We start from the raw sequence: 24885 nt of genomic DNA on the forward strand, positions 1-24885 counted from the left end.
AGCATGAGCATGGTAAAGAGCCTAGAGCGGCTGGAGCAGCGGCTGGCTGTGATGGTGGCTGCCCAGGAGAGTCCCCAGGCCTGGTCGTCCCTGGGAGAGGAGGGGCCGGTTGGTTTTTTGTTTCTTCTCTTTCATCCCAGCTTTCGTCCCGAGCCCCAGCCACAAACGTGGGGCTGGCGGGGGGCGGGGGCTGCCCGGGGGCTGCGGCGCCCGTGCCGCGAGTGGGGCCGCGCAGGGAGGGCAGAGAGGAAACGGGAAAATGGAGGGAAGTGCCGGAGCCGGGGGCTGCTGGCCGGAGCGCTGGGGAGAGGGGGCAGCGCAGGAAACGAGCCAGCGGATCTGCTGGGATGGGTCCCCTTTCTTCTCGAATTGCCACCCCAGCAGCTCTTTTCTTTGCAGGATTAGAGGGAAATGTTCGGTTTGGGGGGCGAGTTAAAGGCCATTTGTGCGTGCGATAGCCCGGAGCCAGTGATCGGGCTCCTTTATTTCTTTTTGTTATTCAAGCAGGGCTTGGCGATGGCCGCCATCCCGGCCATCAGGGACAAGGCTTCCCCGCGGCCTTTTGATATGCGCGCGCTGTGTCTGGAGGCAAAGTCCGCCTGTCTCCCTTGCAATCTCCCCACCTCCTGGGGAAACACACCTGATAAGGGAGGGCAATGCTGTTTTCTCAAGAGGGAAAACTGAAACCAGCCCCGGGCCAGGCTGGGGGAGCAGCGCTGGTCCCGCCGGCACCGGCTCCAAGACTGGAGCTGCTGGGTGAGCGCGGGGGCTGCTGGCAAGAAGGAACCCAGGGCCCTGGCCAGGCAAGGGGCTCAAAGCCCTTAACGTTAGGGTCTGCTCTTTCCTGGTTTGGCCGGCCCTAAAGAAGCAGGGATTGCAAAACAAGGGCAGGCTCTGAAGCCGATAGGATCACGGTAGAGCCACAGGGAATGGCCTGGTCACGGTGTCATCGGCTGTGGCCAGAGCCAGGCTCTTGGGCAGCTTTAAGCACCAGAGCTGGGAATGGTGAATTCTTCGCTATGGTTCCCTATGGAATGGTGACTGGCTGCAGGGCCCGGTGTGCCAGGAGCAGTGCCGGGAGCGGAGCCGCTTTGCTCTGCGGTTCATTCCTCCTTCCTGCCCGTGCACCCGCTCCGGCTGTGCCTGCTCCAAGGCTCCCGCCGGAGCGCGCGGGGGGACCGGGCAGGACGGCTCAGCCCTCGCAACCACCCATGGTGGCAGGAGCAGGAAGGGTTGGGTGGCCCTGTGCAGCCTGTGCTGTGCCCTTCCCGTGGCACTGGCAGCGTGGGAGATGGCGCTGGAGTGTCCTTTGGGAAGGCCCCAGGGTGTGCAGTGGTTGCTTCCAGTCAAAGTAATTGCTATTTTATTCTTTTTTTTCCCCAACTAAACAGTAAAAAATAAACTTTTTTTGAAGCCAGAGCTCCCCAGGCTTGTGGCAAAGCTGAGCTTGGCCCGTCAGCAGCTCCGAGTCCCGCTGCCGTCTTGCAGGAGAGCTGCTGGAAGCACGTTCCCAGGGTGGGATGGGAGCAGGGCCTGGGCACCCTCCGTGCTGCCCCGGTCGCCCGTGGCCGCTTGCCCGGCTCTTGCAGTGTGGCCGTGGCCAGCACCGGGTGGCAGCTCCCGCTCTCCTGCTGTGGGTTGGAGGCCGTTTGAGGTGCCAATTGTGGCCGTCTGGGTCCGAGCCCCCGTGCAGGCCCTGACCCACAGCTGCCGCATGGTGTGGAGCTCTGCCTGCGCCAGGGCAGGATCCAGCCGGCTCCGGGCAAACCCCTTCCACGTCCCTCTTCCTGGACCTGATCCCGTAGGTGTCTGCTGGGCTCTTCCCGTTGTCCCCCTCCTTCCTATGACGCGTTCCTGGGCTGTTTTCTCTTTGCCTGGAGAAGCACTTGGCTCTCGCCAGGCAGTGCAGGCTCTCTCGAAGGTGCTGGGTGCCTTTGCAGTGGCATCCTCATCCTCCTTCCCCTTGTCCCCACTGTGCCACCGCCATGTAGACCCTCCCTGGACAGGCAGGGCCGCCGTGCAATGCCGTGCGCCGTGCCGCCGGCACAGGCCTCCCCGAGCCGGCCGCCATCCCGGCGAGTCTGGGCAGCTCCCAGGAATTGTTCACTGCGCCTGGGAGCAGATGTGCTGCCGCGGTGGGATGTCTGCCCGCAGCCGTAGGGCTCTGTGCGGGGCTGCTCCTGCCTTTGTTATGGGGACACGTGCTGCGGGGGAGCCCGTGTGCCCGGCCGTGCCGCCGGGGTGGCCACAGGCACCTACCGGCCCCGCGCCGGCACTGCCCTCCTGAGCACAGAGCATCGCCCTGGCCGAGGAGCCGCCGCTCCCCCGGGAGCTGAGCTGTCCCCTGGAAGCACCACGGCTCCCGGGCCCATGGGCGGCCCCTGCACCTTCCCCCAGCAGGACGGGGCTGGGAGCTCCATGGGAACAGGACGGGCTCCTCTCCGGAGGCACATCCTGCTCCCGTGTCCTGCCCCCTCGCTCGGCAGCCCTGGCTGCCCCTGGCACGTGCGGCCGGGCTCTGCCGGCGCGGCCGCCCCTCGGCCACGTCCCTCGCTGTGTCACGGCCCTGCGGCAGCTGCTCGCCCGAGTTTGCAGCAGCAGGATGCCTGGAGTGTGGCAGGGCGAGTGGCCGCGTCGGGGTGGCAATGTCCCTGCTGGTGCGAGCTTCCCCGAGGTGGGGGACCCACCTGATCCTGAGTGTCCAGTGGGGTCCTGGAGGGTTCTTCAGGCCCTGCCAGTGCTGCCCCGCATGCTGATTTCTCCGAGTGTCCCAGGTCCCTCAGGGAGTGATGAGCAGGTCTCAGCCTGGACCATTGTGGATCGTTGGGGCCATTCCCAGGTCCCAGATCCTGTTATCCTGCAGCACTCGCTCTGTCCCGACACTCGGGTAGGCATCCCTGGTGCTTCAGGAGAGCTGCTGGGAAGCGCTCGCTCGGCTTGCTCGGGCTGCTGTCAGTGTCCGCTCTGCCGCCTTTCCCAGCTCTCCGTGTGGCTAAATCCCCTCTCTGCTCACTGCTCGCCTAGGCCAGCATGAAAAAGGACAAGAACCACGGCCGGGAGGAGGCGGATTGCCGGGCCGAGCTCATCCTCATCAACGGGGACTGCAGCAATCCCAGTAAGGACGAGCCCACCCTTGTCCTGGAAGCCAATGGGAAGCCCGATGCCCCAGGTAGGTGCTGCCTGGCTGTGCCCATGCGGTGCTTGGGGGAGATGCTCCATCTCTCTGGTGCTGCTTAAATATATGCCCTAAACCACAAACTTCTGCTGGCCGTAAGTCCAAGGCAACAATGCGAGTTGCGCAGATGGCCTAAATAAGTACTACAGCGGGAGCAGATACTGGTGTGGGAGCTGTGTGCCGTGCGGCCCCATTTGCTCCTTAAACTGCACCGAGAGTGAGGGCAGCCGGGGACGTGGGGAGCTGCCGCTGCGCAGGGAGCTCGTGTTCCTGTTCGTGGCCCCAAGTCCTGGCCACATTCATGAGGCTACGGGAGGATCTCTAAAGCAGCCAAGGGGGATCCGTGGCGGGGGTTGGCTCGGCCGGGACATTGCGGCTGTGCTGGGTTCAGGATGCTGCATCCCGCTCCGCGAGCCCCACGCGGCTGCGCCGAGCTCTGCCTGCGAGAGCAGAACTCGCCTCTTTCCTGAAGTGCCTCAAACAAATCGATGACAAGACCTGAATAGCAGGCGTGTGGTTCCATTAGCCCTCCGGCTCGCAGAGACAAAAAGTTTTGTTATTTCTTGTTTTAAATGAGAGCAAGCATCACACTGCTGCAACCCCTTGCAGTCTCCAGAGCCAGCCTGGTTTGTTGGAGCTGCAGTTTTGGGGGTGCCCGCGTGGGCAGCACCGCGATGGGCGGTGGAGCGGAGCGCGCTCCTCCCGCATCCCTCCAGGATGGGGCTGGGTCGCGGGGGACTCGCTGCTCTGAGCAGTGGCGGGCAGGGACACAGCGCGACGCGGCCAGGACGGCTTTGGCTCTCCCTCCTGCAGATGCTGGGAATCTGGGAGTGACCCCCCTCGGGAGCAAGAGGCTGAGCAAGGAGCTCTCCAAGGAGGAACTGCCCTGGCCGCTGGCGCTGGCCGAGGCGCAGGAGGTGAGTGCTGGAGCGCCCGGATCGCGGGATGCGGATCGGTGGTGGATACAGCCCGTCCCTCCACGGGTACTGCAGCGAGTGGCCCTGCTGGTGGCTCCCGGAGGGCCGTGCTCTGGAGATGATGCAGTCCGCATTTATTATGAATTTTACCATTTGTTTTCGTTTCTGAATTCTGTGCTGGAGTGCAGGGCAGAGCGGCTGAGGCAGCTGTGCCTGCTGGCACGCTGATGCTCTTTTCTATATAATTCTTACCAATATTGGCAATTTCTGTAAAGTTTGGCTGTGTGGACAGATGGAAACCTCTGCAGCCTCCCACTGCCAGGGTGGGCAGCTTGGAGCAGCTCCAGGCTCTGGATCCCGGCCTTGCCCCCACCCTTCCCTCTTTTTTTTTTTTTTTATTTTTTAACTGGGTTGACAAACCTCCAGTGTCTGGAAGCATTTTTGACTTCTGGTTTTATTGTTTTGACTTTGAAAGGAAAGCCCAGGGCTGGAGCCATGCCCGGGGCTCTGCAGCTCCCAGCCGCGCGCTCGGCTGGGGCGAACGCGCTGGCCCAGGAGGGCGCGGGGGCCGCTCGCGCGGAGCTGCACGGTCCCTTGCTCTGTTTCACCGGATGCAGGAAACGCGCCTGTTCGGCGGCTGCAAACCGCAGGGCAACGCGGCCCCGGCAGCACCGCGGGGCTGGTGCCACAGCGCCTGCTGCAAGGGACACCCAGCTGGGCAGCCTCTTGCTGCCGGCCGAGCCCGGAGCTCTCGGGAGGGAGGATGCGAGGCTGCATGCAGCTCCTGGGCATGCAGTGAGGTTTAGCATGCAAGGATGCATGTGGGCACATGGCTGCATGCAGCTCCTGGGCATGCAGTGAGGTTTAGCATGCAAGGATGCATGTGGGCACATGGGTGCATGCAGCCCACGGGCACGGAGCAAGGTTTAGCATGCAGGAGTGCATGTGGGCACACGTGTGCGCACTAGTGACCTAAGTAGTTCCTGTGAGTGCCGTGTCCCTTCTCAGTGTGGTGTCCCAGGCATTGCCCGGTGCCACCACGTCTTCCACACGCAGCTGGGGCCATGTGAGCGCCAGGGCTGGGTGATGCGGAACCTCCAGTGTGAGCCAGGACCGTCCCGGTGCGTGTGCGGCTGCGCCCGCGCGTGGCCGTCCCGGCTCACCGAATCCATCCCTTGTGCAGGGACGACCGCGAGGCAGCGCCGGCTGGGAGAGCAGCCTGCGGCAGAAGCCGCCCGTGCGCCTCATCTTCCAGGCGGGCCAGACCCGGCACGAGATGATGATCAAGGAGGCGAGCGAGGTGGAGCCGCTCAAGGAGCTGCCGGCCGCCGTGCGGGTGAGGGCCGCCCCGCCGGGCCTCCGCTTCCCTGCCCGCGAGTTCGGGGTGCTGAGAGCCCCTGTGCACGGCTGGGGGCGGCTCGAGGGCTTGGCATGCACCGGGCAGGGGACAGGGAGGAGGTTCTTGGGCCTTGGCACGGGGAGCAGCGGGTCCCTGGGTGCTCCTGCTTCCTGGCCGGGAGCCTCCTGCAGCCTTGGCCTCAGGGGCCCCTTCCCAGCCCGCTGCCCGGGACGGGCCCCGCTCACTGCCCGTGGCCGGGCGCTCACGCTCCGCGCGCCCACAGAGCTCCAAGCGGCGGCCGGCCATGCGCATCGCGCCGCCCACCATCGACCTCACGGAGGACGACTCGCAGGACTCGTCGCGCAGCGGCAGCTCCCTCTCGGGGGGCAGCGCCCACGAGGGCCCCAACGGCGCCGAGCTCCTGCCCGACGACGCCGGGAGCAGGGACGCGGCCGTGCCCTCCGAGTACCAGGTACGGGAGCTGCTCCGAGCTGCGCTGCGTGGGCGCAGGGCTGCCCCGGCGCGCGCCAGCCCGGGCACGGCGCCCGTGGGGACACGTGGCTGCATGTGCGGGAACGGCGCCGTCGGGGAGGCTCCGGCTCTGGCGCAGGGAGGGAGGGAAGCTGCAGACGGGTGATTCACCGGCGCCGCAGGGCGCGAGGGCAGGGCCCGGGCTGCAGCAGCGGGGCCATCGCAATCCCGTTCTGCTGCACCATTAGGTGCTAATTGCAGAGCGGAGCTTGGGAGAGGCTCCTGCACGGAGGTGCCTCGCTCCTCTGGCGAGGCCGCTCCTGCTCCTCTCCTGGTGCCATGTGGCCAGGGGAGCAGTGTGGGCAGCTCCATGGGCAGCGAGTCCTGCTCGGAAGTCGGGAGCTTCCCAGCACGGGGTCTGTTCCTGTGGGCAGAGGGTGCCGGTGGCTGCGCAGCGCCAGCCGTCGCAGGCAGGAGCGGGCACGCGCGGCGCCGAGGGCAGCGCGCCCTGCGCAGGACGCGGCACGCGCCGGGCACGCGCCGTGCGCGGGCGCCGGCTCCGGGCAAAGCTGGCAGCATCCCGGCTTCCCTGGCTCTCCGGGCGCGTTCCGGAGCGCTGTGGGCCGCACTCACGTTGGGGCTTGCGGCGCAGCTCGCGACGGGCCTCGCAGGAGGCAGGTTCGGGGAGAGCCGTTGGCGGGTGCAGAGCGGCTGGGGCTGCTGCACAGCGCGCGGTGCGGCTCCCAGCTCATGGTGCTGCTCCCGGCTCACTCGCGTCCCGCTGGCCTTGCAGGATGGGAAGGAGTTTGGCATTGGGGAGCTCGTCTGGGGGAAGATCAAGGGCTTCTCCTGGTGGCCTGCGATCGTTGTGTCCTACCGGGCCACCTCCAAGCGGCAGGCCGTGTCCGGCATGCGCTGGGTGCAGTGGTTCGGAGACGGGAAGTTCTCAGAGGTGAGTCCTGCGAAATCGCCTCCGCTGCGGCCTTGTGCTGGCTGCTCCCGCTTCCGCTCCCCACGCACACGTGTGTGCACGTGTGTGTGTGCACATGTGTGCACATGTGTATGGACGTGTGTGTGCACATGCACATCCACCTGCAGCTGCCCGGGGCAGAGGCTGCAGCTGCTGCGTGGCACGGCCAGCGCGGCCGTCCTTGCGGGGCCCTGTGGAGACGCTGACCCTTGTGCAACGCTGAAGCAGGACACGTCCCTCGGTGGCCGCTGTCACTGAGCGTTTCTTGCTCCCGCAGGTGTCAGCGGACAAGCTGGTGGGACTGATGGCTTTCAGGCAGCATTTCAACTCCTCCACGTTCAATAAGCTGGTGTCCTACCGGCGAGCTGTCTACCACGCTCTGGAGGTAACTGGGAGCCAGCAGGGCTCGGGGTGCCCGAGATGCAGCCAGGGGAGGGAGCTGGGCTCCGGGCTCTGTCCGTGGGGCTGCCGCAGCCTGTGCTGGACGTGGGCCGGGCACGGGCATTTGGGCAGCTCCACACGGCGCGTGCGGGGCGTTTTCAGAGCTGCCGGCGAGGGCCCAAGGCCACGGTGCAGCATCAGTCACTGATCCCGCGGTGGGGAGTTGCTGCCCGATCACGGCGTGGGGTGCTCCAAGGTTTCTGAACTGCGGCTGCTTCTCTTGCCTTGGGGCCAGGTTGCGAAGAGCCGCTCAGGGAAGACGTTTGCAACCAGCCCCGGGGAGTCCCTGGAGGAGCAGCTGAAGCCCATGATCGACTGGGCCCTCACCGGCTTCAAGCCCTTGGGCTTCAAGGGGCTGAGACCCCCTAAAATCCCAGGTTTGATGGATTCCTGAGCTGCGTGGTGGGGCTGGCTGGTGCAGGCGCCTGGAGAGGCCGGCTGGGCCATCCGGCCACATGTGCTCCGACCGGGACAGAGCTCCGGCATAGCCAAAGCTCTTGTCCTCGTGGAGCTCGGTCAGGCTGGAGCTGGCGGGGCCTGGGGCGCGACAGCATCTGCCTGCATGGGAGGAAAGGGAATGGGGAGGACAAGGGGGATCCCATCCTGTGCGGCCGGGACGCTCCTTGCGCTGTGCCCTGTTGTGCCGGGCAGGGCCGCGGTGGGAGCCGGCCGCGGCTCAGCCCACGGCACCGCATTGCTCTTGCAGAGAGCGGGGCGCTGCGGAACGGCACCGAGGAGGTGCTGCCCCTCGAGCACTGTCCCCCCACCAAGAGGCTAAAGACCAACCCCTGCAACAACAGCAAGGAGCAGCGGCTGGAGGAGGACCAGAGTCGAGGTACCGGCTGCCGCGGGGCCCTGCATGCGTGGAAGAGACTCAGGGAGGGAGCAAATGGCTCCAGGGGGAGGCAGCACTGAAGGGGGCTCCTGGGGCTGCCCCCCATCGCTGGAGCAGGTTTCTGCATTCGAGGATTTCTCTTTTTGCAGAATGAATAAATCTGTTGTGTTTTCTCTTTGTTTCCTAAAGAGCAAATGGTTTCTGAAGTTACGAACAACAGTGGGAGCCTCGAAGGTAGTTGGGGTCCCCCCCTCTGTCCTGGCGGGCGCCCCGGGCGCCGCGCTCGCCGGGGCTGCTCGCGGGGCAGCGGGCGAGCGGGTCTCTCTGTGCGCAGAGCGCTGCCTGTCCTGCGGCAGGAAGAACCCGGCCACCTTCCACCCGCTCTTCGAGGGGGGCCTCTGCCAGACGTGCAGGGTAAGCGCCGCGGGAGCCGCGTCCGGCGGGGAGGCTGCCCCGAGGCGCAGGGCCGGGCCGACCCTCCGCTCCGTTCCGCCAGGACAGATTCCTGGAGCTCTTCTACCTGTATGACGAGGACGGCTACCAGTCGTACTGCACGGTGTGCTGCGAGGGCAAGGAGCTGCTGCTCTGCAGCAACGCCAGCTGCTGCAGGTGGGCGCGAGCGCGGGCACAGCCGCTCCTTGCTGTGGAGTGGGGCCGACGGTGGCACGAAGCTCAGGGGCTCCAGGAGAGCCTGCAGAGTGGGGCTGGTGGCGGTGTGGAGCTTGGGGGCTCCAGGAGAGCCTGCGGAGTGGGGACTGGTGGCAGCGCAGAGCTCGAGGGCTCTAGGAGAGGCTGAGGAGCGGGGCCAGCAGCGGCGCAGAGCTTGAGACTTCCAGGAGAGGCTGTGGAGCGGGGCCGTAGCAGCATGGAGCTCGGGGGCTCCAGGAGAGGCTGGGAGCGGGGCTGGCAGCCGCGCGGAGCTCAGGGGGTCCAGGAGCAGCCGCTGAGCGGGGCCGGTGGCGGCACGGAGCTTGGGGGCTCCAGGAGTGATCGCGGGGACCCAGGCCGCGCAGCAGCACGAGGCGCTGTGTTTCGGGCAGGTGCTTCTGCGTCGAGTGCCTGGAGGTGCTGGTGGGGCGAGGGACGTCGGCCAAGGCCAAGGAGCAGGAGCCCTGGAACTGCTACATGTGCCAGCCGCAGCGCAGCTATGGGGTCCTGCAGCGGCGGCTCGACTGGAGCGTGCGCCTGCAGGACTTCTTCACCAGCGACAAGGGCCAGGAATACGTAAGGGCCGCGGCGAGGAGGCGAGCGCCGCGCGCGGGGCGCCGAGCCCATCGCCCGTTTCGTTGCAGGACGCGCCCAAGGTGTACCCGGCCGTGCCCGCCGCGCAGAGGAGGCCCATCAGGGTGCTCTCCTTGTTCGATGGCATTGCCACAGGTGAGCCCTTGGGCTGTCTTTGCTGGCCGCGAGTCATTGAGTGGCTGTAAGGGTGCTTGGCGGAGCATGGGGCCGTGGGGCTTGTTCTGCTCACCTAAAAATGACAAGAGGGCAAAGTGGGTCCCTGTGCTTGCAAAGGAGCCTGGACAGAGCAGCGCGGCCTCAGCCCTCCCGTGTCCTGCAGGGTACCTGGTGCTCAAGGACCTGGGCATTAAGGTGGAGAAGTACATCGCGTCCGAGATCTGCGAGGACCCCATCGCGGTGGGCACCGTGCGGCACGAGGGCGACATCACCTACGTGCACGACGTCAGGAACATCACCAAGAGAAACGTGAGCGGGGAGGGCAGGGCGCCCCGGCCCGGGAGCCCCGCCGCGCGCGGCCTCCTCACGGGCTCCCCGCTCTGCCCTAGATCGAGGAGTGGGGCCCCTTCGACCTGGTGATCGGCGGGAGCCCCTCCAGCGACATTTCCATCGTGAATCCCGCCAGGAAGGGGCTGTACAGTAAGGCTGTGCCCGCAGGGCCGCCTCGGGGTCCGCGCGGCCGCGAGCTGCTGACGCGTTCCCTCCTCGCAGGCTGCCTGCACCTCGTGCCCGGGACGCTGCGCGGTGGCCGCGCACGGAACGGGCCCCGCGCCGCAGAGCCCGCCAGAACGGAGGCGCCGCGGCAGGGAGGTGCGTTGGGCAGGGGGGGACACGCGGCCCCGCGCGGCCCCTCGTGCCGGGCAGCTCCTCACGCCATGCTGCGTCCTCCCGCGCAGAAGGAACCGGGCGGCTCTTCTTTGAATTCTACCACCTGCTCAACTACGCGCGGCCCAAGGCGGGGGAGGAACGGCCCTTCTTCTGGATGTTCGAGAACGTGGTGGCCATGAGGGTCAATGACAAGAGGGACATTTCTCGGTTTCTGGAGGTAGGGGTGGCTGCGGGAAAGGCTTTGGAGCAGGATGGTGCGGGCCTGGCCTGGGATGCTCTCGCTCAGAAGAGCCTGGGGCAGGATCCCGCCTGCTCCCTGGCTCCGTGGCCGCAGGGTGCCCGGCACGCCGCCGCCAGAGGAGCGGGTGCTGCGGGACGGGGAGCAATCGCAATCCTGTGCAGACCCGGGCCAAGCTCGGGTTTAAGTAGCAAACCCCATTCCCGGTCTGTGCTGGGGCTCCCCCAGGCTGGTGCTCCTCGTTGCCTGCGTTGCCTGCGCGGAGCCCTGCGAGGAGACGGGTTTTCCCACCCCGTGGGCCATGGCTCCTGCCTGGGTGCCCAGGGAGCTGCATTCCCGGGGGAACCGGGCTCCAGCACGAGGCTTGGCTTTGCTGAGGGGTTTTTAGGAGCCTGCGCTCCTGCCCGGCTGCACGGGGGCTCGCAGCAAAACGCCCCCCTCGCTGCCTCTCTCCTCATCAGCTTTCCCCCTTCCTCCCTTGGGCTGCAGTGTAACCCAGTTATGATCGACGCTATCAAGATATCAGCAACCCACAGAGCCCGCTATTTCTGGGGCAACCTGCCGGGGATGAACAGGTTTGTTTTGCTGCGTTTTATCTTGTTTTGGGCTTCTCGGGCAGCTCTTTCCCTGGGGCCCTGCGAGCCCCGGCGGCTCCGCACACGTCTTGTCTCTGGGTGAGGTTTGGTGCTAATGCCCTTGCTAAGGAGCACTGTGAGGACCTGGAAAATGCCTAGATGAGATCCCTGCCCCCAAACCTGGAGTGAAGAGCCAGTAAAGGGGATCCTCGCAGTGCTGCACACAACCTGCTTGCACGGAAACGCGATGGTTGCACGCAGCTCAAGGCTCAGCCGATAAATGCAGACTTGGTTTAAATGTTTTTGCTTGCTTATGTTTAAATGGGATGATGCTGGGTGCAGGGCACTGCTGAATACGTTGCTTGGAGGGTCGTGGGGCACCACAGTGCATCCCCTTTTGGGCTATTCCTCTAAGAAGAGAGCCCAGCTCGTGGGCTGCTGGGCCCAGACAAGTGTGTTAAATAGCAGTAAATAGCCAGGGACTGGGGGCAGCTGGAAGCAGAGGTTTGAGCAGGAGGGAAAAGAAGGAAGTGATGATGGATGATGTCTTCTTGGGTCCGTGCTGTGGGTGTGGAGTGGCTTGTGGTGGTCCTTGTGCTGCGGTGCTGGCCGAGCCGGGTGTCCTGAGCGGGTAGGAGCCCTGTGCGAGCCTCTGGGTTCTGGAGGGGGCAAAGGCTTGGGCTGAGCCCAAGGACTGTGGGGAAGAGCCTGGAGAGCAGGGACAGCCTGAGCTTCTCCCTAAGGGACATGCACAGTTTATGATGCCCTTCAGCAAGGGGTGAGGCCGGGGCGAAAGGTCTTTGCCCCATCGGGAACGGCGGGAGCGGGCAGGAGGGTGTGGGTTTATGGCAAATGACCTCTAACAACTTGGCGGTGACTCAGTGCGAGTGATTTATTGACTCTGCGCTGCCCTGGTGCCCGGAGCAGGGAGGAGGAATTTCCTATTGTCTCGAGCTGCCTGCTGCTTGGTTTGCACTTGATGGAGCTCAGCGCGGGTGCTGACTGCAGGCGCAGAGCCTGCTCGTGGCTTCTCCTTTGCTTTTCCTTCGATTTTTTCCTAGTGCAATTGTATAGCAGGGCCAGCCTGCCAGGCTCTTAATCCCCATCCAGCATCTCCCTTTAACTGGGAAATCCGAGCTGTGTTCCCAGGGGAATTCACACCCGCACGTGACGGCGGGATGCGACTGCCCTGCAGTTCAGGGGAAGTCAGCGCTTCTGGTTCCTCTGACAACTGCCTTCTGACTCGAGGAGCGAATCTCTGGTATTTGACACTTCTGTTCCAGCCTCTGAGACAAGCAATCTGCTGTAGTTACTTGTGTTTCAGCAGGAAAGCTGTGGCAGTCATACAAGAGGCCACCAGCACTGAATACATTACCATATCTCAGGGAAGCGGGCACACTCGCTGTGCTCCATCCGATGGGCTGCATGTCAAGGCCCTTTAGTGAGAGCAGATCCCCTTAGCACAGCTTCGTTATGAAAGATTTTCTTTCGAATCAGTACGGCTCAAAATCCAAGATCCCAGAGGCAGCAGCCCTGGATGGGGGTGTATGAGAACGTTTCTTGTCCATGCTCCTTGCTCCCTGGGGACAGGTTGCAGGTAGTATTGGTGCGGTTCAACGTTAGGGGACTCCAGAGCCGTGAGCTGAAGGGAACATGCTGGTTAGCTTTTGCAAAGGAGCTGCTCGCCATCCGGCCACGGAGCAGGCCCTGTGCCCACGCTTGCTGCGTGGGGGTTTCTCCGGGTAGGCAGGGCAGTGCTGGATTCCTTCCTTCCTCCCTCGGATTCCGCGGATGGGTCGCATCCCAAGGTGGCAGTGCACTGTCAGCTCTGCAGAGCTGGGCTGGGGTGCTTGTCCCCATTGCAGGTGTTAGGTTTGTGCTGTCTTTGCCCAGATTAGTGGTGGGTGATTTTTCTTAGGAGATTGGGATTTTCTGGCCAGTTCTGCCACTGCCTCCTGATGACCCTGGTCGGGGGGTCCTGCCTGAGGGATGGAGGGTGGTGGGAGCAGGACACAGAACGATCGTCTCCCCCTCCCCTGTCCCTGCAGGATCTTCGGCTTCCCCGTCCACTACACAGAGGTCTCCAACATCGGCCGCGGTGCCCGCCAGAAGGTGCTCGGGAGGTCTTGGAGTGTCCCCGTCATCCGGCACCTCTTCTCCCCACTCAAGGATTACTTTGCCTGCGAATAGCAAGCAGAGCTCGCCTTGTCTCTCTGGTGAAGATGCAGAGCTCCACTGCCTTTGTGGGAGAGGGACGGACAGAGAGCCCCGACCTCCTCCAACCCCACGGCTCCCTGCACTCCATCCCTCCCCGGCCATGCTGCGGGAAGGAGCGTGGCCCACAGGGAGAGCTTAGGAAATGTCTTTAACCAAAGAACCTGGTAGGGTAACTTTCCTGCGACGGGACGAACAACAGCGATGCTTAAAAACTATGGACAAAAGAGCTTTAACTGCCCAGCGCTGTACGCACAGCTGATGGATGAGACATCACACCTTCTCCGGAGCATTAAATACTCTGTTTTCACCTGGTGCAGAGAAGTCGCAGCTTGCCGAGCAGGGAGCGCGATGGAAGCGGTGCTTTGCTCCTGCCATCCAAACCTCTCCTGGAAGAGCTGCTCTGGAAAGCAAACCTGCAGCTGCAGGTGTAAGGGACCTGGCCAGGTGTCATACACTGAACATGCAGGATACAGAAACCAAAATTTTTTTTTTAAAAAAGAGACTTTTGTTAAACGTTGATTTTGTTGTTTAACGTCTATTGCTGCTTTAAGGCATCACATAAGAATGTGGAGATCCCTAGACCTGAATGTAGCTGAACCTGAACTGTGAGGTGATAGTTACCCTGCTAGTTAGAACGAAAGGAATACTGTTATATAGGTTTGACTGTAGTTTACAAAGATTCACTACTTACTTTTTAAAGCATTTAAAGCTTTTTTTTTCCTGACGTTTAGAACTCCTGCTGAGTGATGTGCAGGGCTCAGCAGGAATGCGGGAGCAAGGGGGACTTGGGCCCTGGTGTTCCTGAGGCCAGAGCCTCCTTTTCCCGCTCTTCCTTCCTTCCAAGGAGCTGATTTTATGCTCCACTTCCTATACGGAGCCTGCGGTCGCCTCCGCCGGGGCCTGGCCTGGGTCAGCTCTGCGGGGACCCTGTCCTGGTCACCTTGACACTGACCCTGTCCCGGTCACCTCAGTGGGGGCCCTAGGTGGCCTGCACGAGGCTGTGTCCAAGCACCGCCACCTCCGTCGGCCCCACGCACCCCACCTCCTCTCCACATCTCCTGTCCGATTAAAAGAAAAATTAACTACCACAGAGTGGGGGAAAAAAAAAGGACTTTGAGAGAGTAAACAAAGATAAAAGGAACAGCCGTCGCCTCAGCATTAAGCTCGTGTGATAAAAGTTGTAGTAGGCAAGTCTTCCTTGAAGTGTTTTCCCTGTAAGAACTGCCTTTCACTGTGTTTATAAAATGTTGTAAGGAGAGAGACTCCTCGGAAATGCCTTTTTGAATGTTTTTAAAGGCCTTGTAACTCTCCCTGGTGCTATTTTTTAGGGTAGGGATTTGATGTTGAAAATTCTGTTTTTTTTTGTATACAATGTTTTCTTAAAAAAAAAAAAAAAGGAAAGAAAAAAGCAAAAACAGAAACTCCCAGGCGTTTGTGTGGCCGTTTCACTCGCGAACGCTTCTGGCGCGGTTCGTACGGGGACCCTGGTGCAGGAAACGTGCGCCGGGCCGGCCCGACGCAGCCGCCCGGTTTTACCGTTCTCGCTCATTAAAAGCGGCGTTTCGGCACGGCCCGTGTTCTTGGGAGTGGAAGGAAGGGACCAAAAAGAAGCCGGGATGGGCACGGGAGTGGCGGAGGGGGGAAGGGCCATGGCCAGCTCAGCCCGTTAACGGCTTTTAAGAGCTCCTAACGGCTTTTAAGGGCGCTTAACGCCTTCTAACGGCTCTTAATGGCCTTTAACGGCTCTCAATGGCTCCCGGCGGCTCCACGCCCGCGGGGCGTCGCGCCCACGGCGCCGCGGCGGGACCGGCGGGGCGGGGCCGCCTGGGGGGCGGGGCCGCGCGTCTCCACCAATCCCGGGCGGGGTGGGCGGAGCCATCCCGCCGCCCTCGGCGGGGTGTCGGCGCGGGGCCGCTGAGCGGCGCTCGGCGGAGCGGCCGTGACGCGGCCGTGACGTGAGCGCGTAGCGTGCGAGTGACGTGGTCCCGGTGAGGCGGGCGGGGCCGCTTTAAACGCGGCCGAGTCGGGCGTGAGGGGGCAGGTACCGGGCCGCGGGGGGGGGTGATCAGCGGGGCCCGCGGCGGCGCGGGCGGGCGGGGCCCGGTCTGGTGCGGCCCGGCGGGCGCGGGGTGTGCAGGGCGGCGGCGCCCGGCGGGCTGTGAGCAGCCCGGTGTGCGGCCTGCAGGCCGGGCCGGGCCCTGCCCGGGGCGCGCCCCTCTGGGAGGGGGGAGCGGTTCGGTCCCATTCGGTCCGGTCCATCCCCATGGGCGCGCGCGGCAGCCGCCCCGGATCCGCGGCGGGCGGCGGCTCCGCTTTGTGGCGGCGGCGCCGGGCGCGCGGTGCCTCCCCGGTGCGGGTTGTTGGGAGGCGCCGCCGGCCGCGCGAGGGCTCCGCGGTCCCCCGCCGCGCTCCGTGCCAGCGCAGCCCTCACGCCCGTTCGCACCGGGGAGCGCCGGAGCGCGGCCCCGGGGCGCCCCGCGGAGCCGCGGGAGGCAGCGCCCGAGCAGCCCCCGCGTGGGCGCTCACCCCGCGCTCGTGTCTTCCAGAAAATGGCAGTGAATGTGTACTCCACGTCGGTGACGAGCGACAACCTGAGCCGACATGACATGCTCGCCTGGATCAATGAGTCCCTGCAGCTGATGCTCACCAAGATCGAGCAGCTCTGCTCAGGTGAGCGCGCCGTCCCGCCGGGAGCCCGTGCCGGGGCTGCCCTCGCGGAGGTGGCCCTGGCCTGTCCGGGGGCGCCAGCCGTGCTGGCCCTCCAGAGCAGCTGGTGTTGGCTAAACTGGTGCTGACTGCCAGGTCAATCCAACATTTTTGCGTTGTAGTCTGCTTGTGATTTGAGTTTCCTGTATGTTATTTTTAGCAATCTAAGCAGAATGGAAAGGTGTTGCCTTTTTCTGCTGCTGCAGTGTAAAAAGGGTTAGAAGGAATGGAGGTTAATGTGGCAAAAGGATTCTTACAGGAGGGAGTTTTCCAAGGAAAGTTGAGCATTCCTGATGGTGATAACAAATCTTCCAAGTGTAGTAGCTGGTGTAAATGGCCTTATGGAAGGGAAGAGACTTGCTGGGAGGTTTGGGAGGTGCCAGCAGATTCGGATGGGGTAGAAGGGTAGACATGAGGAAGACCCCTGCACTCACCTCCAGGCTTTAGCTCCGGAGGGTGAAGGAGCGTCTCCCTCTGTGTCACTCCAAGGCGTTTGGGCTTGAGCTGAGTTTAGCAAGGCTAATCTTGGATAGGCTGGTGAGCAGAAAAGGAGAAGTGAGTAGGGTACAGAAATAATGTCATGTGTCACCCGGAGGAGCGCGTGGCGTCAGAGCTGAAATCGAAACTGAGGCTAAGAGCACGGCTCGTGTAAGGATGCTGATAGCTGCAGCAGAAGAGTAGGGGATTTGGTGAAAAGTGAATGCACAGTTCCTGTGGCGAGTTAGAGATGAGATGTAGGTCACACAAATGGAGTCTGGAAATTGCAGAGAGAGGAAGAGGGTCAAGAAGTAAAAAATACCCTTGGAACCGTCTGTGCAGCCTGTGGCTGAGTCTGTGGAACACAGTTTCACACGGACAGAGGAAGTTAGGAACTTACAACAGTGCCTGTAATATTCTGACAAGTACTTGTAGCAGCTTTTTGCCAAGTGAAACAACAGAAAGTCAGCAATGATGAAGGAATTAAAGATGTAGAATCATAGAAGCAATAGTGAGCATTATCCCCTCTCAGGTAGGTGAGCTTAAAACAAAAGCACCTGCTTGGGGTTGATGCGAGTCTCAGATGTGTCGAGGCTCTGCCTCTGAGAAGTGAGGACACAAACCAACTCTGCCAATCTCAGCTAACCTGTTCTCAGCAGCAGGCTCAGAGCTCATGGTGCAGTTGGCATGTGTTGAATAACGTCCCTCTCCTGTGTCTGCAAAAAAACACTGTGTGCCTCAGCATGGATGGAAGTGACTTTCTCTTAGTCATAGTCATTTGTAAGTGAGTCTCCAAGCTTTCATTGCTCCTTATGGTGAGGGGAGCAGCAGCAGTAATTTAAGGCTGCTTAAATTTGCGAAAAAGGCCTTTGGCTAATGCTGCCCTTTTTATAAAATCATGCATGTCTCTGATTGTCAAATAGTTGTCAAAGCCCTGGTCTCTGGAAGGCATCTGTTTCTGATTTGGCTGTCAGGTATTTTTTCCTTGCACCTGTGGAGAAGCTGAATTTTTCTCTTATCATGGGTAAACAGCAGAAGTCCCAGGCAGCCTGCAGATACCCTGGTAGGAAGCGGGCAGTATAGGACCTTCTGCTCGCTGGGGCTGACATGGATGGGCTACCTGAGGTCCCTGTCGGAACGTATTAATTCTTGGTTACTGGATCTCTCTCACTCTCGTTATTCTCTGTGTACATTTAATTTTCTGGTATTTGTGGGGGAAATGGTGCTGAGAGTCATACTTGCAATTTCAATAGCCTGCAATAACATTATCACTGCCAGCACCCATATAGCCTGTTAAAAAGACTTTTAAAACTATATATGTTCTATAAAAGCGAATTTTCCCTTTTGGGAGATGGCTGTGTTTAATGGGTTAGCCAAATCCTCCTTTTGTTCTGACTGCAGTGAGAACTGAATTGATGTATATGAGGAATTTAAAATTGATAGCAAGAAACACCAGCTTATTAGGGGCTTTCTGATTAAGACTTGGTTTAAATATAACACAACTTAATTCAGCTTTAATGTGTCTTGAATATCAGGTATGTTCTGTCTGTATTAAATCATATTTTTATTAATTATTTAAAATAACTTCTGGTTTAGCTCTATGAATATTTATAATGCTAGATTCTGTATCTCTTTAGAAGCATCCTGGATCTGAACTGATATCCATGAAGGGCTGAAATCCAACTTACATGTTGGGTTTATTTCTTGGGCTTTTGGAGTCAATGTTGCCCTTGCTGCTAAGGGCTCGAACCACGAGACCAGAATTTTGACCCCGTAGTCAGCCAAAGGTTATTCAAGGCCATGGGGCAGCACACACGAAAGGCCCCCACTTCCTGGCTTTTGTGCCCTTCAAGGGATTGTGCCGCCGAGGAGCGAGTCGGGTCAGTTTGCTCCTCTGACTGAAAAATAGTTTTTGTGGCTTGCTGAGCGGCCTTGGTTCATCCTGGTTCCTCCATCACTCGTATTCCTTGAAGCTGAAGCCAGAAAGCAGGGAGGACGTGTGGCTGGGGACAGGGGCAGAGTGGGACACGCTTCCTTGCCAGCAGCTTGCAGTTAAGCAGCCTTGTGAGCAGTGGGGTGGGAGGCTGAACCTCTGTTCCCCATTGTAGGAAATGGTGTGTCAGGAAAACCTACTCGTGTTCTCCCTTCAGAGGAGGTGACCTGTGCACTTTTTCTTTTGGCAGGTGCTGCCTACTGTCAGTTCATGGACATGCTCTTCCCAGGTTCTGTAGCGCTCAAGAAAGTGAAGTTCCAAGCAAAATTGGAGCATGAGTACATCCAAAATTTCAAGATTCTACAAGCAGGTTTTAAACGAATGGGTGTTGACAAAGTAAGCTGGGTTATAACTGATTCTGCTTGCTCTTAACATCAAAGTAGATGGAATGTGTTATCAGCACTTCCATCTCCAGACCTGAATAAATCTTGGAACACGGCTTGTTTCTGGTTTGCATTAAGGTTCTTACTCCTGTTGGCTTGGGACAGTATCTGCTTTACTCCAGCTAAGGTTAGGCCTCCAGTTCTTACATAGAATTAAAATGGAAAAAAATAATCTTAAGATACAGGTTAATGTAGAAAATAATCTGAGATAAATCATCTTTAAGCCTTGTGTTTGAACCAGCTTTGTCCCAGGTATGACCCCATAGCCTGTTGGTATGGTGTTCTTAATGACTTCAAGTTCTTCTTTTACAAGGTGATTTAATTTTAAGATGATGAAAATGAGATCTCTGCAAATACTTGTTCAGGTTCAATCATGTTCGTGGAAGGGTGATTTATCTAGGTAATCATTTCTGGCAGCCTATTTGATCAACGCTAGGCAGCTTGGTGTTAAAACACAGTTCTATATTTATTAGAAGGTGCCTCATGTTGTGGCTGCTACAAGCAGATGTTTAATGAGCCCTGCATCTGTCCTGGTGCTGACTGCCCTGCCAGGCTTCTTAGACTGTCAGCTGGTGGCCAACAGGCAAGAAGTCTCAATTTGCTGTGTCCTCTTAATCTTCTTTTTCAGCATCTCTAGAATGAAGTGTGTAATTGGAGCCTACAAAAAGGTGACATTTACATTTTATAGCAGTTCTTTATGTTACTAGTCTATAAAAATTACTCAGCAGTTCAGATTCATAAAAACCAGTGCTGGATGAGTTGGTTTAAAAACTGCAGGAAGAAGTTGGGTGTTGAAACTTGGTACAGCAGAAAAGGTCTTGCAGGACTACTTAAAATTAGTTGGGCACTCACAATGAAGCATTGCTTGTATTTTAATTCTAATTGTTAGGAAGATCTTGCTATCTGAGATGCACTTATGGAGGATTTCTTTAGAAAAGACACAAATGCAATTCTTTGTATCTCCTGAGTGCACTCTTACGCTTGTTACAGCTAGAGGGAAAGATTCTTTACTATTAAAACAAATTTTTACTTTTTTTTTTTTTTTTCTCCAGATAATTCCTGTGGACAAACTAGTGAAAGGAAAATTTCAGGACAACTTTGAATTTGTTCAGTGGTTCAAAAAATTTTTTGATGCAAACTATGATGGGAAGGAGTATGATCCTGTTGCTGCTCGACAAGGCCAGGAGACAGTAGCACCAAACCTCGTTGCTCCAGTTGTGAACAAACCCAAGAAAGCCCTCAGTTCTGGCAGTGCAGGTAAATATTTAAAGGTTACTGCTATTTTTTTTTAATATCTGGAAAACAAGACCTGTTTAAATTCAGTGTGTTAAATTCTAATATTTTGCAGCTTTTTTCAGAGCTGCTGGTCTTAATCATTGAGTCAAACCGTAGTACTCAGTTGTCTCGGAGTTACAGAAAGGACAATTTTCTAAATGGAAAAAAATGGCAATAATTGGTGCCAATGCATGTTGAGGAACATGGCCATGTTGTGTGGAGTCAAGGAGAAGGAGTATTTCCTGTAGGGGAGTTTAAAGATAAGGTCCTATGTGTCTAAGCTTGTCTGGAAGAGCGGTGGTACCTCCAGAAGAGGAAAATAAGATGCCGAGGGGAGCTAAGGCTGGTTTAATCTTACAGCTCCACAGAGGCCCATTGTAACGCAGAGAACTGCAGGGACTCCGAAAGGCGGTACCGGAATGGTGAAAAAGGCTCCCGGGGACGACGAATCGGCAGGACTCATTGAGCAGGTGCGTTGGCTGAGGAGCCCCTCCGCGCTCATCGAAGCACCGCGGATTTCGGGGGGTCTCGTTACCTCCAGAGCCGAGCGAGCAGCACAGGGGTTGCGAGAGCCGGCGGCGCAGCGAGCTCCCCTGGAGACGCTCAATCCCACGCCGCGTTCCGGGGTAGGGGGTCTCCAGCTCCCCTGGAGACGCTCAATCCCACGCCGCGTTCCAGGGTAGGGGGTCTCCAGCTCCCCTGGAGACGCTCAATCCCACGCCGCGTTCCGGGGTCCGGCCGCTCGCGGGCGGGATGCGCTCGTGCAGCGCCAGCTCCCGTTGTGCCCGGTGCCCGCGGAGCGGCGTGCCCGGGTGTTTCGCAGCCGGGCTGCGGGTCCCGCTACGGCGCAGCCGCGAAGGAACGCGGTGGCGGGGAAAGCTGCGAGCAGTCGGCGTCCTACCTGTGTCGTGCAATGAGCCGTGCGACTTTCCAAAGGATATTGCCTGCTCCAGGCTGGATGTTTTGTGTGGAATTAACACAGTGTGTGGAATGGTACCCCTTCTCCCCCACCCCCATTTTGCTTATTTCTAAAGTGCTTTGCATTCCAATACCCTCCTGATAATTTCTGGGGGGGTCTCGCTATTTGAATAAACCACTACCTTATATTCTTCTTGGTGGAGAAATTACGGTTGATATCTTTTGGGCAGATCAATTTATTGAAAATCAATGTTGAAGACTTGGAGAAGGAGAGAGACTTCTACTTTGGCAAACTGAGAAACATTGAATTGATCTGCCAGGAGAATGAAGGGGAGAATGACCCAGTGTTGCAGCGGATTGTGGAAATTCTTTATGCCACAGATGTAAGTAGTCTAGTATAAATTCGTTGCTTTTTTCTTTCTTTCTTTCTATAATCGGAAGTTGGGCTGTTTTCTAGTGCTTCCTCTATTTCTACATTTATTTTTTCTTTAGGTTTGTGGCCTAGCTTTTTTCTGTAGTAAAGGAACATAAGATAACAATTCTACTCGGGTAGCAAACAAGCTTAGGCTTACACGAGGAATATGTAACACACGGATCAAAGATGAGGAAATCATTTGTCTGGTAGTATGTACTAACACTGTAAATGATAATTTGATGGTGTTTCCTCTCCACCACCCTAAGTGAGAAATAAAAGGAGGGGTGCATACACTTTGGAAGGAGCCAGGAACTGGTTTGAGATAAGCTCTTCATTAAAGCCCTTGTTTTATCCCCCCTTCAGGAAGGCTTTGTGATACCTGACGAAGGAGCACCTCAAGAGGAGCAAGAAGAGTATTAACAGACCACGTACTGTACCAGCAGAGCAGCAACATCAGAATTCTTTGCCCCAGATCATGTGCTTAACTGTAAAATACTCCACTTTATTCTTAGAGGACTCACTGGTTTCTTTTCATAAGCAAAAAGTACCTCTTCTTAAAGTGCACTTTGCAGAAATTTCACTCTTTACAGTGGGTGTGAGTTAGGAGCTCTTTCTCACTTTGTAGCAGAGCAGTATTCCCATAGTTGGTGTATTTAGGGAGCAAGAGGCTGAATATTTGGAATTTGTTGCAGAATGGTTTGCTGGTAAAACACTGGTTTGTGGAAAGACTCTTTTTGCATCTAAGATGGTGTGTAGTTGAGAAATTAAAGGCTCTGACTCACAGAAGATTGAGTTAATGTGAAATTGCAGCAGAGAAATTATAATTAAATGCCTTAAGAGTATTTAAAATATGCTTCCGTATGCCAAATTGAAGTAATGTGACAGGAGATTTTATGTGCTTCATCCTGGGGTAGACACTTGTTTGACTCCATACACTGCTGTTTGAGAGGCCTTGCGTGGCAGTCCTACTCTGTCAGCAAGTGCTCAAAAGGGGCTATTAAATCAAAACTCCATTCCTATGTAAAGCTGCTTACTAAGTGATTAGTTCTCGATGAAATAGGCCTTACTGTTGCCTGTCACAAGATTAGAGGGAGTATGAACAGCTGAGACACATAAATTACCTTGAAGAGCGCTAAAGCCTTTTTCTGCGGCATCGTGGCTAATGACTTTGCCAAAATGTACTGTGTTTTCTGTATAAAAAAAAAAAAAAAAAAAAAAAAAGAAACAAAACATCTAGTCTTATTGCCCCAAAATATTTTTTTCTTTCTGGCTCTTGTTGCTCCTTGCCCTATTCCTGTTTATTTTGGTTGGTAATACCTGCTGGGGTCTCACTGGTTCTTTTCTCTTCCCCATTCCAAGGAGTGCTGGTCAAATCAGATGGCTGTAACGGGATTTGCACTGTGCACCTATCTTAGAATGAAAGCAAATCGAGCACATGAGGATGAAGTTTGCCTTTTTTTCCTTTTGTTTTAAACCAGGGTGTATCTAATAATACTTGCCAGTTCAGTAATCTTCTGGGGTCAAAACTAAAAAGGTGCTGGCTAACAGAGCTAATGTTATTGCAGAAAATACAGTACTGAGACTAACTTAAATATTAATATTTAAAGTACCTTCTTTAACTGTCTTTTTTTTTTCCCCTCCTTGCTATCATGCCCCTCATTACTTTGTGTTTGGCAAGATCCTGCAAGACTCCTGATCCCCCTTCACTACTGAGATTGATCGGTCCTGTTGTGCTTGTATTCATTTGTTTCTGGTGGTAGCTTGTCCTAAAATGTGTGTAGGAGAGCATTTTATGGTAATTGTTGTGTAGTGCATGAATCTTTGTGAAATTCAGAGAAAAACCCAAATTCAGTGAATGCCAAAAAATGCAAGTATCTAGCCATTGTTTAAAATTGCAGTGGTGCTATTTCTCTTGTGGCCTTTTAGACTTTTGTTGCCCTGAAACTCCATTTTACTGAGGAAACCGTATTTGACTTGGATTTTTCTTGACAGGGTTTTTCTATTTTAAACAGTTTCTAAATAAAGTTCTGCATTTCAAGAGTGTCACGTCTACTGGAGTCTCTTGTGCTTTCAGATATGATCAGGCAAATCACGAGGGGTTCATGCCGAAGCTTGTAGGACCTGGAATATTGGCTTTCCTTCTCCAGTTCTAGTTATGTTCCTTGCTAACTGGAGTAGCAGTAACGTTGCAGCTTCCCTTGGCTTAGGCTGGGGAGAAGGTCCTTGCTCTTTGCCAAGCAGATGAAATGTGACTGTGTTGTTGGCTGCCTCCTTCTGAAGGTGTAAGAGTGGAGTTGGATAACAGGAAAACTGTCGCGTGACTTCAGGTGGTCAAATGGCTGAAACGGTGACATCTGTCACCAGTCTGTCTGAGCAAATTGACTTTAACTTAGTAGTTTTGTCTCAGTTGGAGCCTATTTTGTAGATGAGCTTAAACGTTATTTTCACAGCTGTGCACAGTGCCCAGGTTGAGCAGTGCGTGGTGAGGTGTGTGCCTGGGAGCCGCAGCGCTCCCAGCCGAGCCGCGCGGTGCGGACGCTCTGCTCTACGGCAGCGCCCGCGGATACCGCAGTGCTGGGCTTGCACGGCAGGAGCGTGGTCATAGATCGGGTTTTGATGCACATAAAATCTTCTTTCTCATTACTTGTTTGCTCTGAGATCAAAAGCATACTATTTTCAACTCCATTCTTGCACCAGCTGAAAGCAAAAGATGGCAACGATGTGTGACTTGAGACGACCTCCTGGGTACTTCGGTGTTCTCAGCGGGTCTGTTGCTCATTGGAACTTGGTTGCTGCAAGTCCTCCCACCCTCAAGATTGCATTGGTGGAACCGTGATGTACCCAAACAATGAGCTGGGTCCATTTTTGTTCTCTGCTATTAGAAGCAAGCAAAGGTGTGTTAATGCTGAGAGAAGGATGAGTCAGAAATAGTGCGGGTGCCCCTGACCATGTGAGACTGAACGTGTGGAGCTGTTGGATGTGCATTGTAGAACTAAATTGAAGCTGCAGTCTTGTAAGTCAAATACTGCTAAGATGTGCAGTTCCTTACATGCCTTCTGTACCACCAGCACACCAGAACGGACAGACTTACCTGGCTGCGTTATAGGTACCTTGGCATAATCTTTTCTAATGCCCTTTTTTGAAAGCAAGCAACCACAGCAAGCCCTGCTGAAACCCATAGACTTACCTAGCTACTCTGGCACACTGGTACAGTATATGCTGTTAAATATTGAGTGCTCACCTGCTGGAACAATTCAGATAGCATCCAACCTTTCTGAGGCTCTTAGTTTTATCAGGTATTTGAAAAGTGAACAGAATGGGAGAACCATCAGCCCACCTCTCCTTTCTGGACCGACATGTCTTTCTTACAGGTGGGCTTGTGGATGTTTTTTTAACTTTTATTATTCAGTCTTTTTAAAAAATCCTGGTTTGCAATGACAATTCTTGCTGTAATTGTTAAAAGCCTTCAAATA

General features: G+C 57.0%; 2 protein-coding genes across 2 annotated transcripts; both read left to right on the plus strand.

Moving 5' to 3' along the window:
• DNMT3B (DNA methyltransferase 3 beta) lies at positions 1 to 13228 on the plus strand. The gene is made up of 19 exons (XM_088523657.1): positions 1 to 108; positions 3025 to 3169; positions 3989 to 4092; positions 5276 to 5428; positions 5715 to 5903; positions 6696 to 6854; positions 7150 to 7257; positions 7549 to 7690; positions 8020 to 8148; positions 8338 to 8382; positions 8483 to 8562; positions 8645 to 8757; positions 9189 to 9372; positions 9441 to 9525; positions 9710 to 9855; positions 9936 to 10056; positions 10194 to 10432; positions 10943 to 11028; positions 13077 to 13228. Exons 1-19 carry the CDS (start codon positions 4 to 6, stop codon positions 13216 to 13218), a joined length of 2475 nt encoding a protein of 824 aa, XP_088379783.1. The 5' UTR covers positions 1 to 3; the 3' UTR covers positions 13219 to 13228.
• A 2563-nt stretch (positions 13229 to 15791) lies between these two features.
• On the plus strand, positions 15792 to 21983 carry MAPRE1 (microtubule associated protein RP/EB family member 1). The gene is made up of 6 exons (XM_010213804.2): positions 15792 to 15915; positions 18612 to 18757; positions 19857 to 20061; positions 20440 to 20549; positions 21228 to 21380; positions 21776 to 21983. The coding sequence occupies exons 1-6, from the start codon at positions 15795 to 15797 to the stop codon at positions 21830 to 21832; spliced, it is 792 nt and encodes a 263-aa protein (XP_010212106.1). The 5' UTR covers positions 15792 to 15794; the 3' UTR covers positions 21833 to 21983.
• Positions 21984 to 24885: the final 2902 nt, after the last annotated feature.

This window comes from Tinamus guttatus, unplaced genomic scaffold (genome assembly GCF_059628265.1).
Source record: "Tinamus guttatus ecotype Peru unplaced genomic scaffold, ASM5962826v1 Tinamus_guttatus_pri_ptg000194l, whole genome shotgun sequence".
Classification (NCBI taxonomy): domain Eukaryota; kingdom Metazoa; phylum Chordata; class Aves; order Tinamiformes; family Tinamidae; genus Tinamus; species Tinamus guttatus.

What these genes read in the sequence shown, in the direction of transcription:
- DNMT3B (XM_088523657.1), top strand. Translation starts at nt 4, where the DNA reads ATGAGCATGGTAAAGAGCCTAGAGCGGCTGGAGCAGCGGCTGGCTGTG. An exon ending in GAGACGGGAAGTTCTCAGAG is followed by an intron (nt 6,855 to 7,149) that starts GTGAGTCCTGCG and finishes TTGCTCCCGCAG; the next exon opens with GTGTCAGCGGACAAGCTGGT. An exon ending in GCCTCTGCCAGACGTGCAGG is followed by an intron (nt 8,563 to 8,644) that starts GTAAGCGCCGCG and finishes CCGTTCCGCCAG; the next exon opens with GACAGATTCCTGGAGCTCTT.
- MAPRE1 (XM_010213804.2), top strand. Translation starts at nt 15,795, where the DNA reads ATGGCAGTGAATGTGTACTCCACGTCGGTGACGAGCGACAACCTGAGC. An exon ending in GATCGAGCAGCTCTGCTCAG is followed by an intron (nt 15,916 to 18,611) that starts GTGAGCGCGCCG and finishes TTCTTTTGGCAG; the next exon opens with GTGCTGCCTACTGTCAGTTC. An exon ending in AACGAATGGGTGTTGACAAA is followed by an intron (nt 18,758 to 19,856) that starts GTAAGCTGGGTT and finishes TTTTTTCTCCAG; the next exon opens with ATAATTCCTGTGGACAAACT.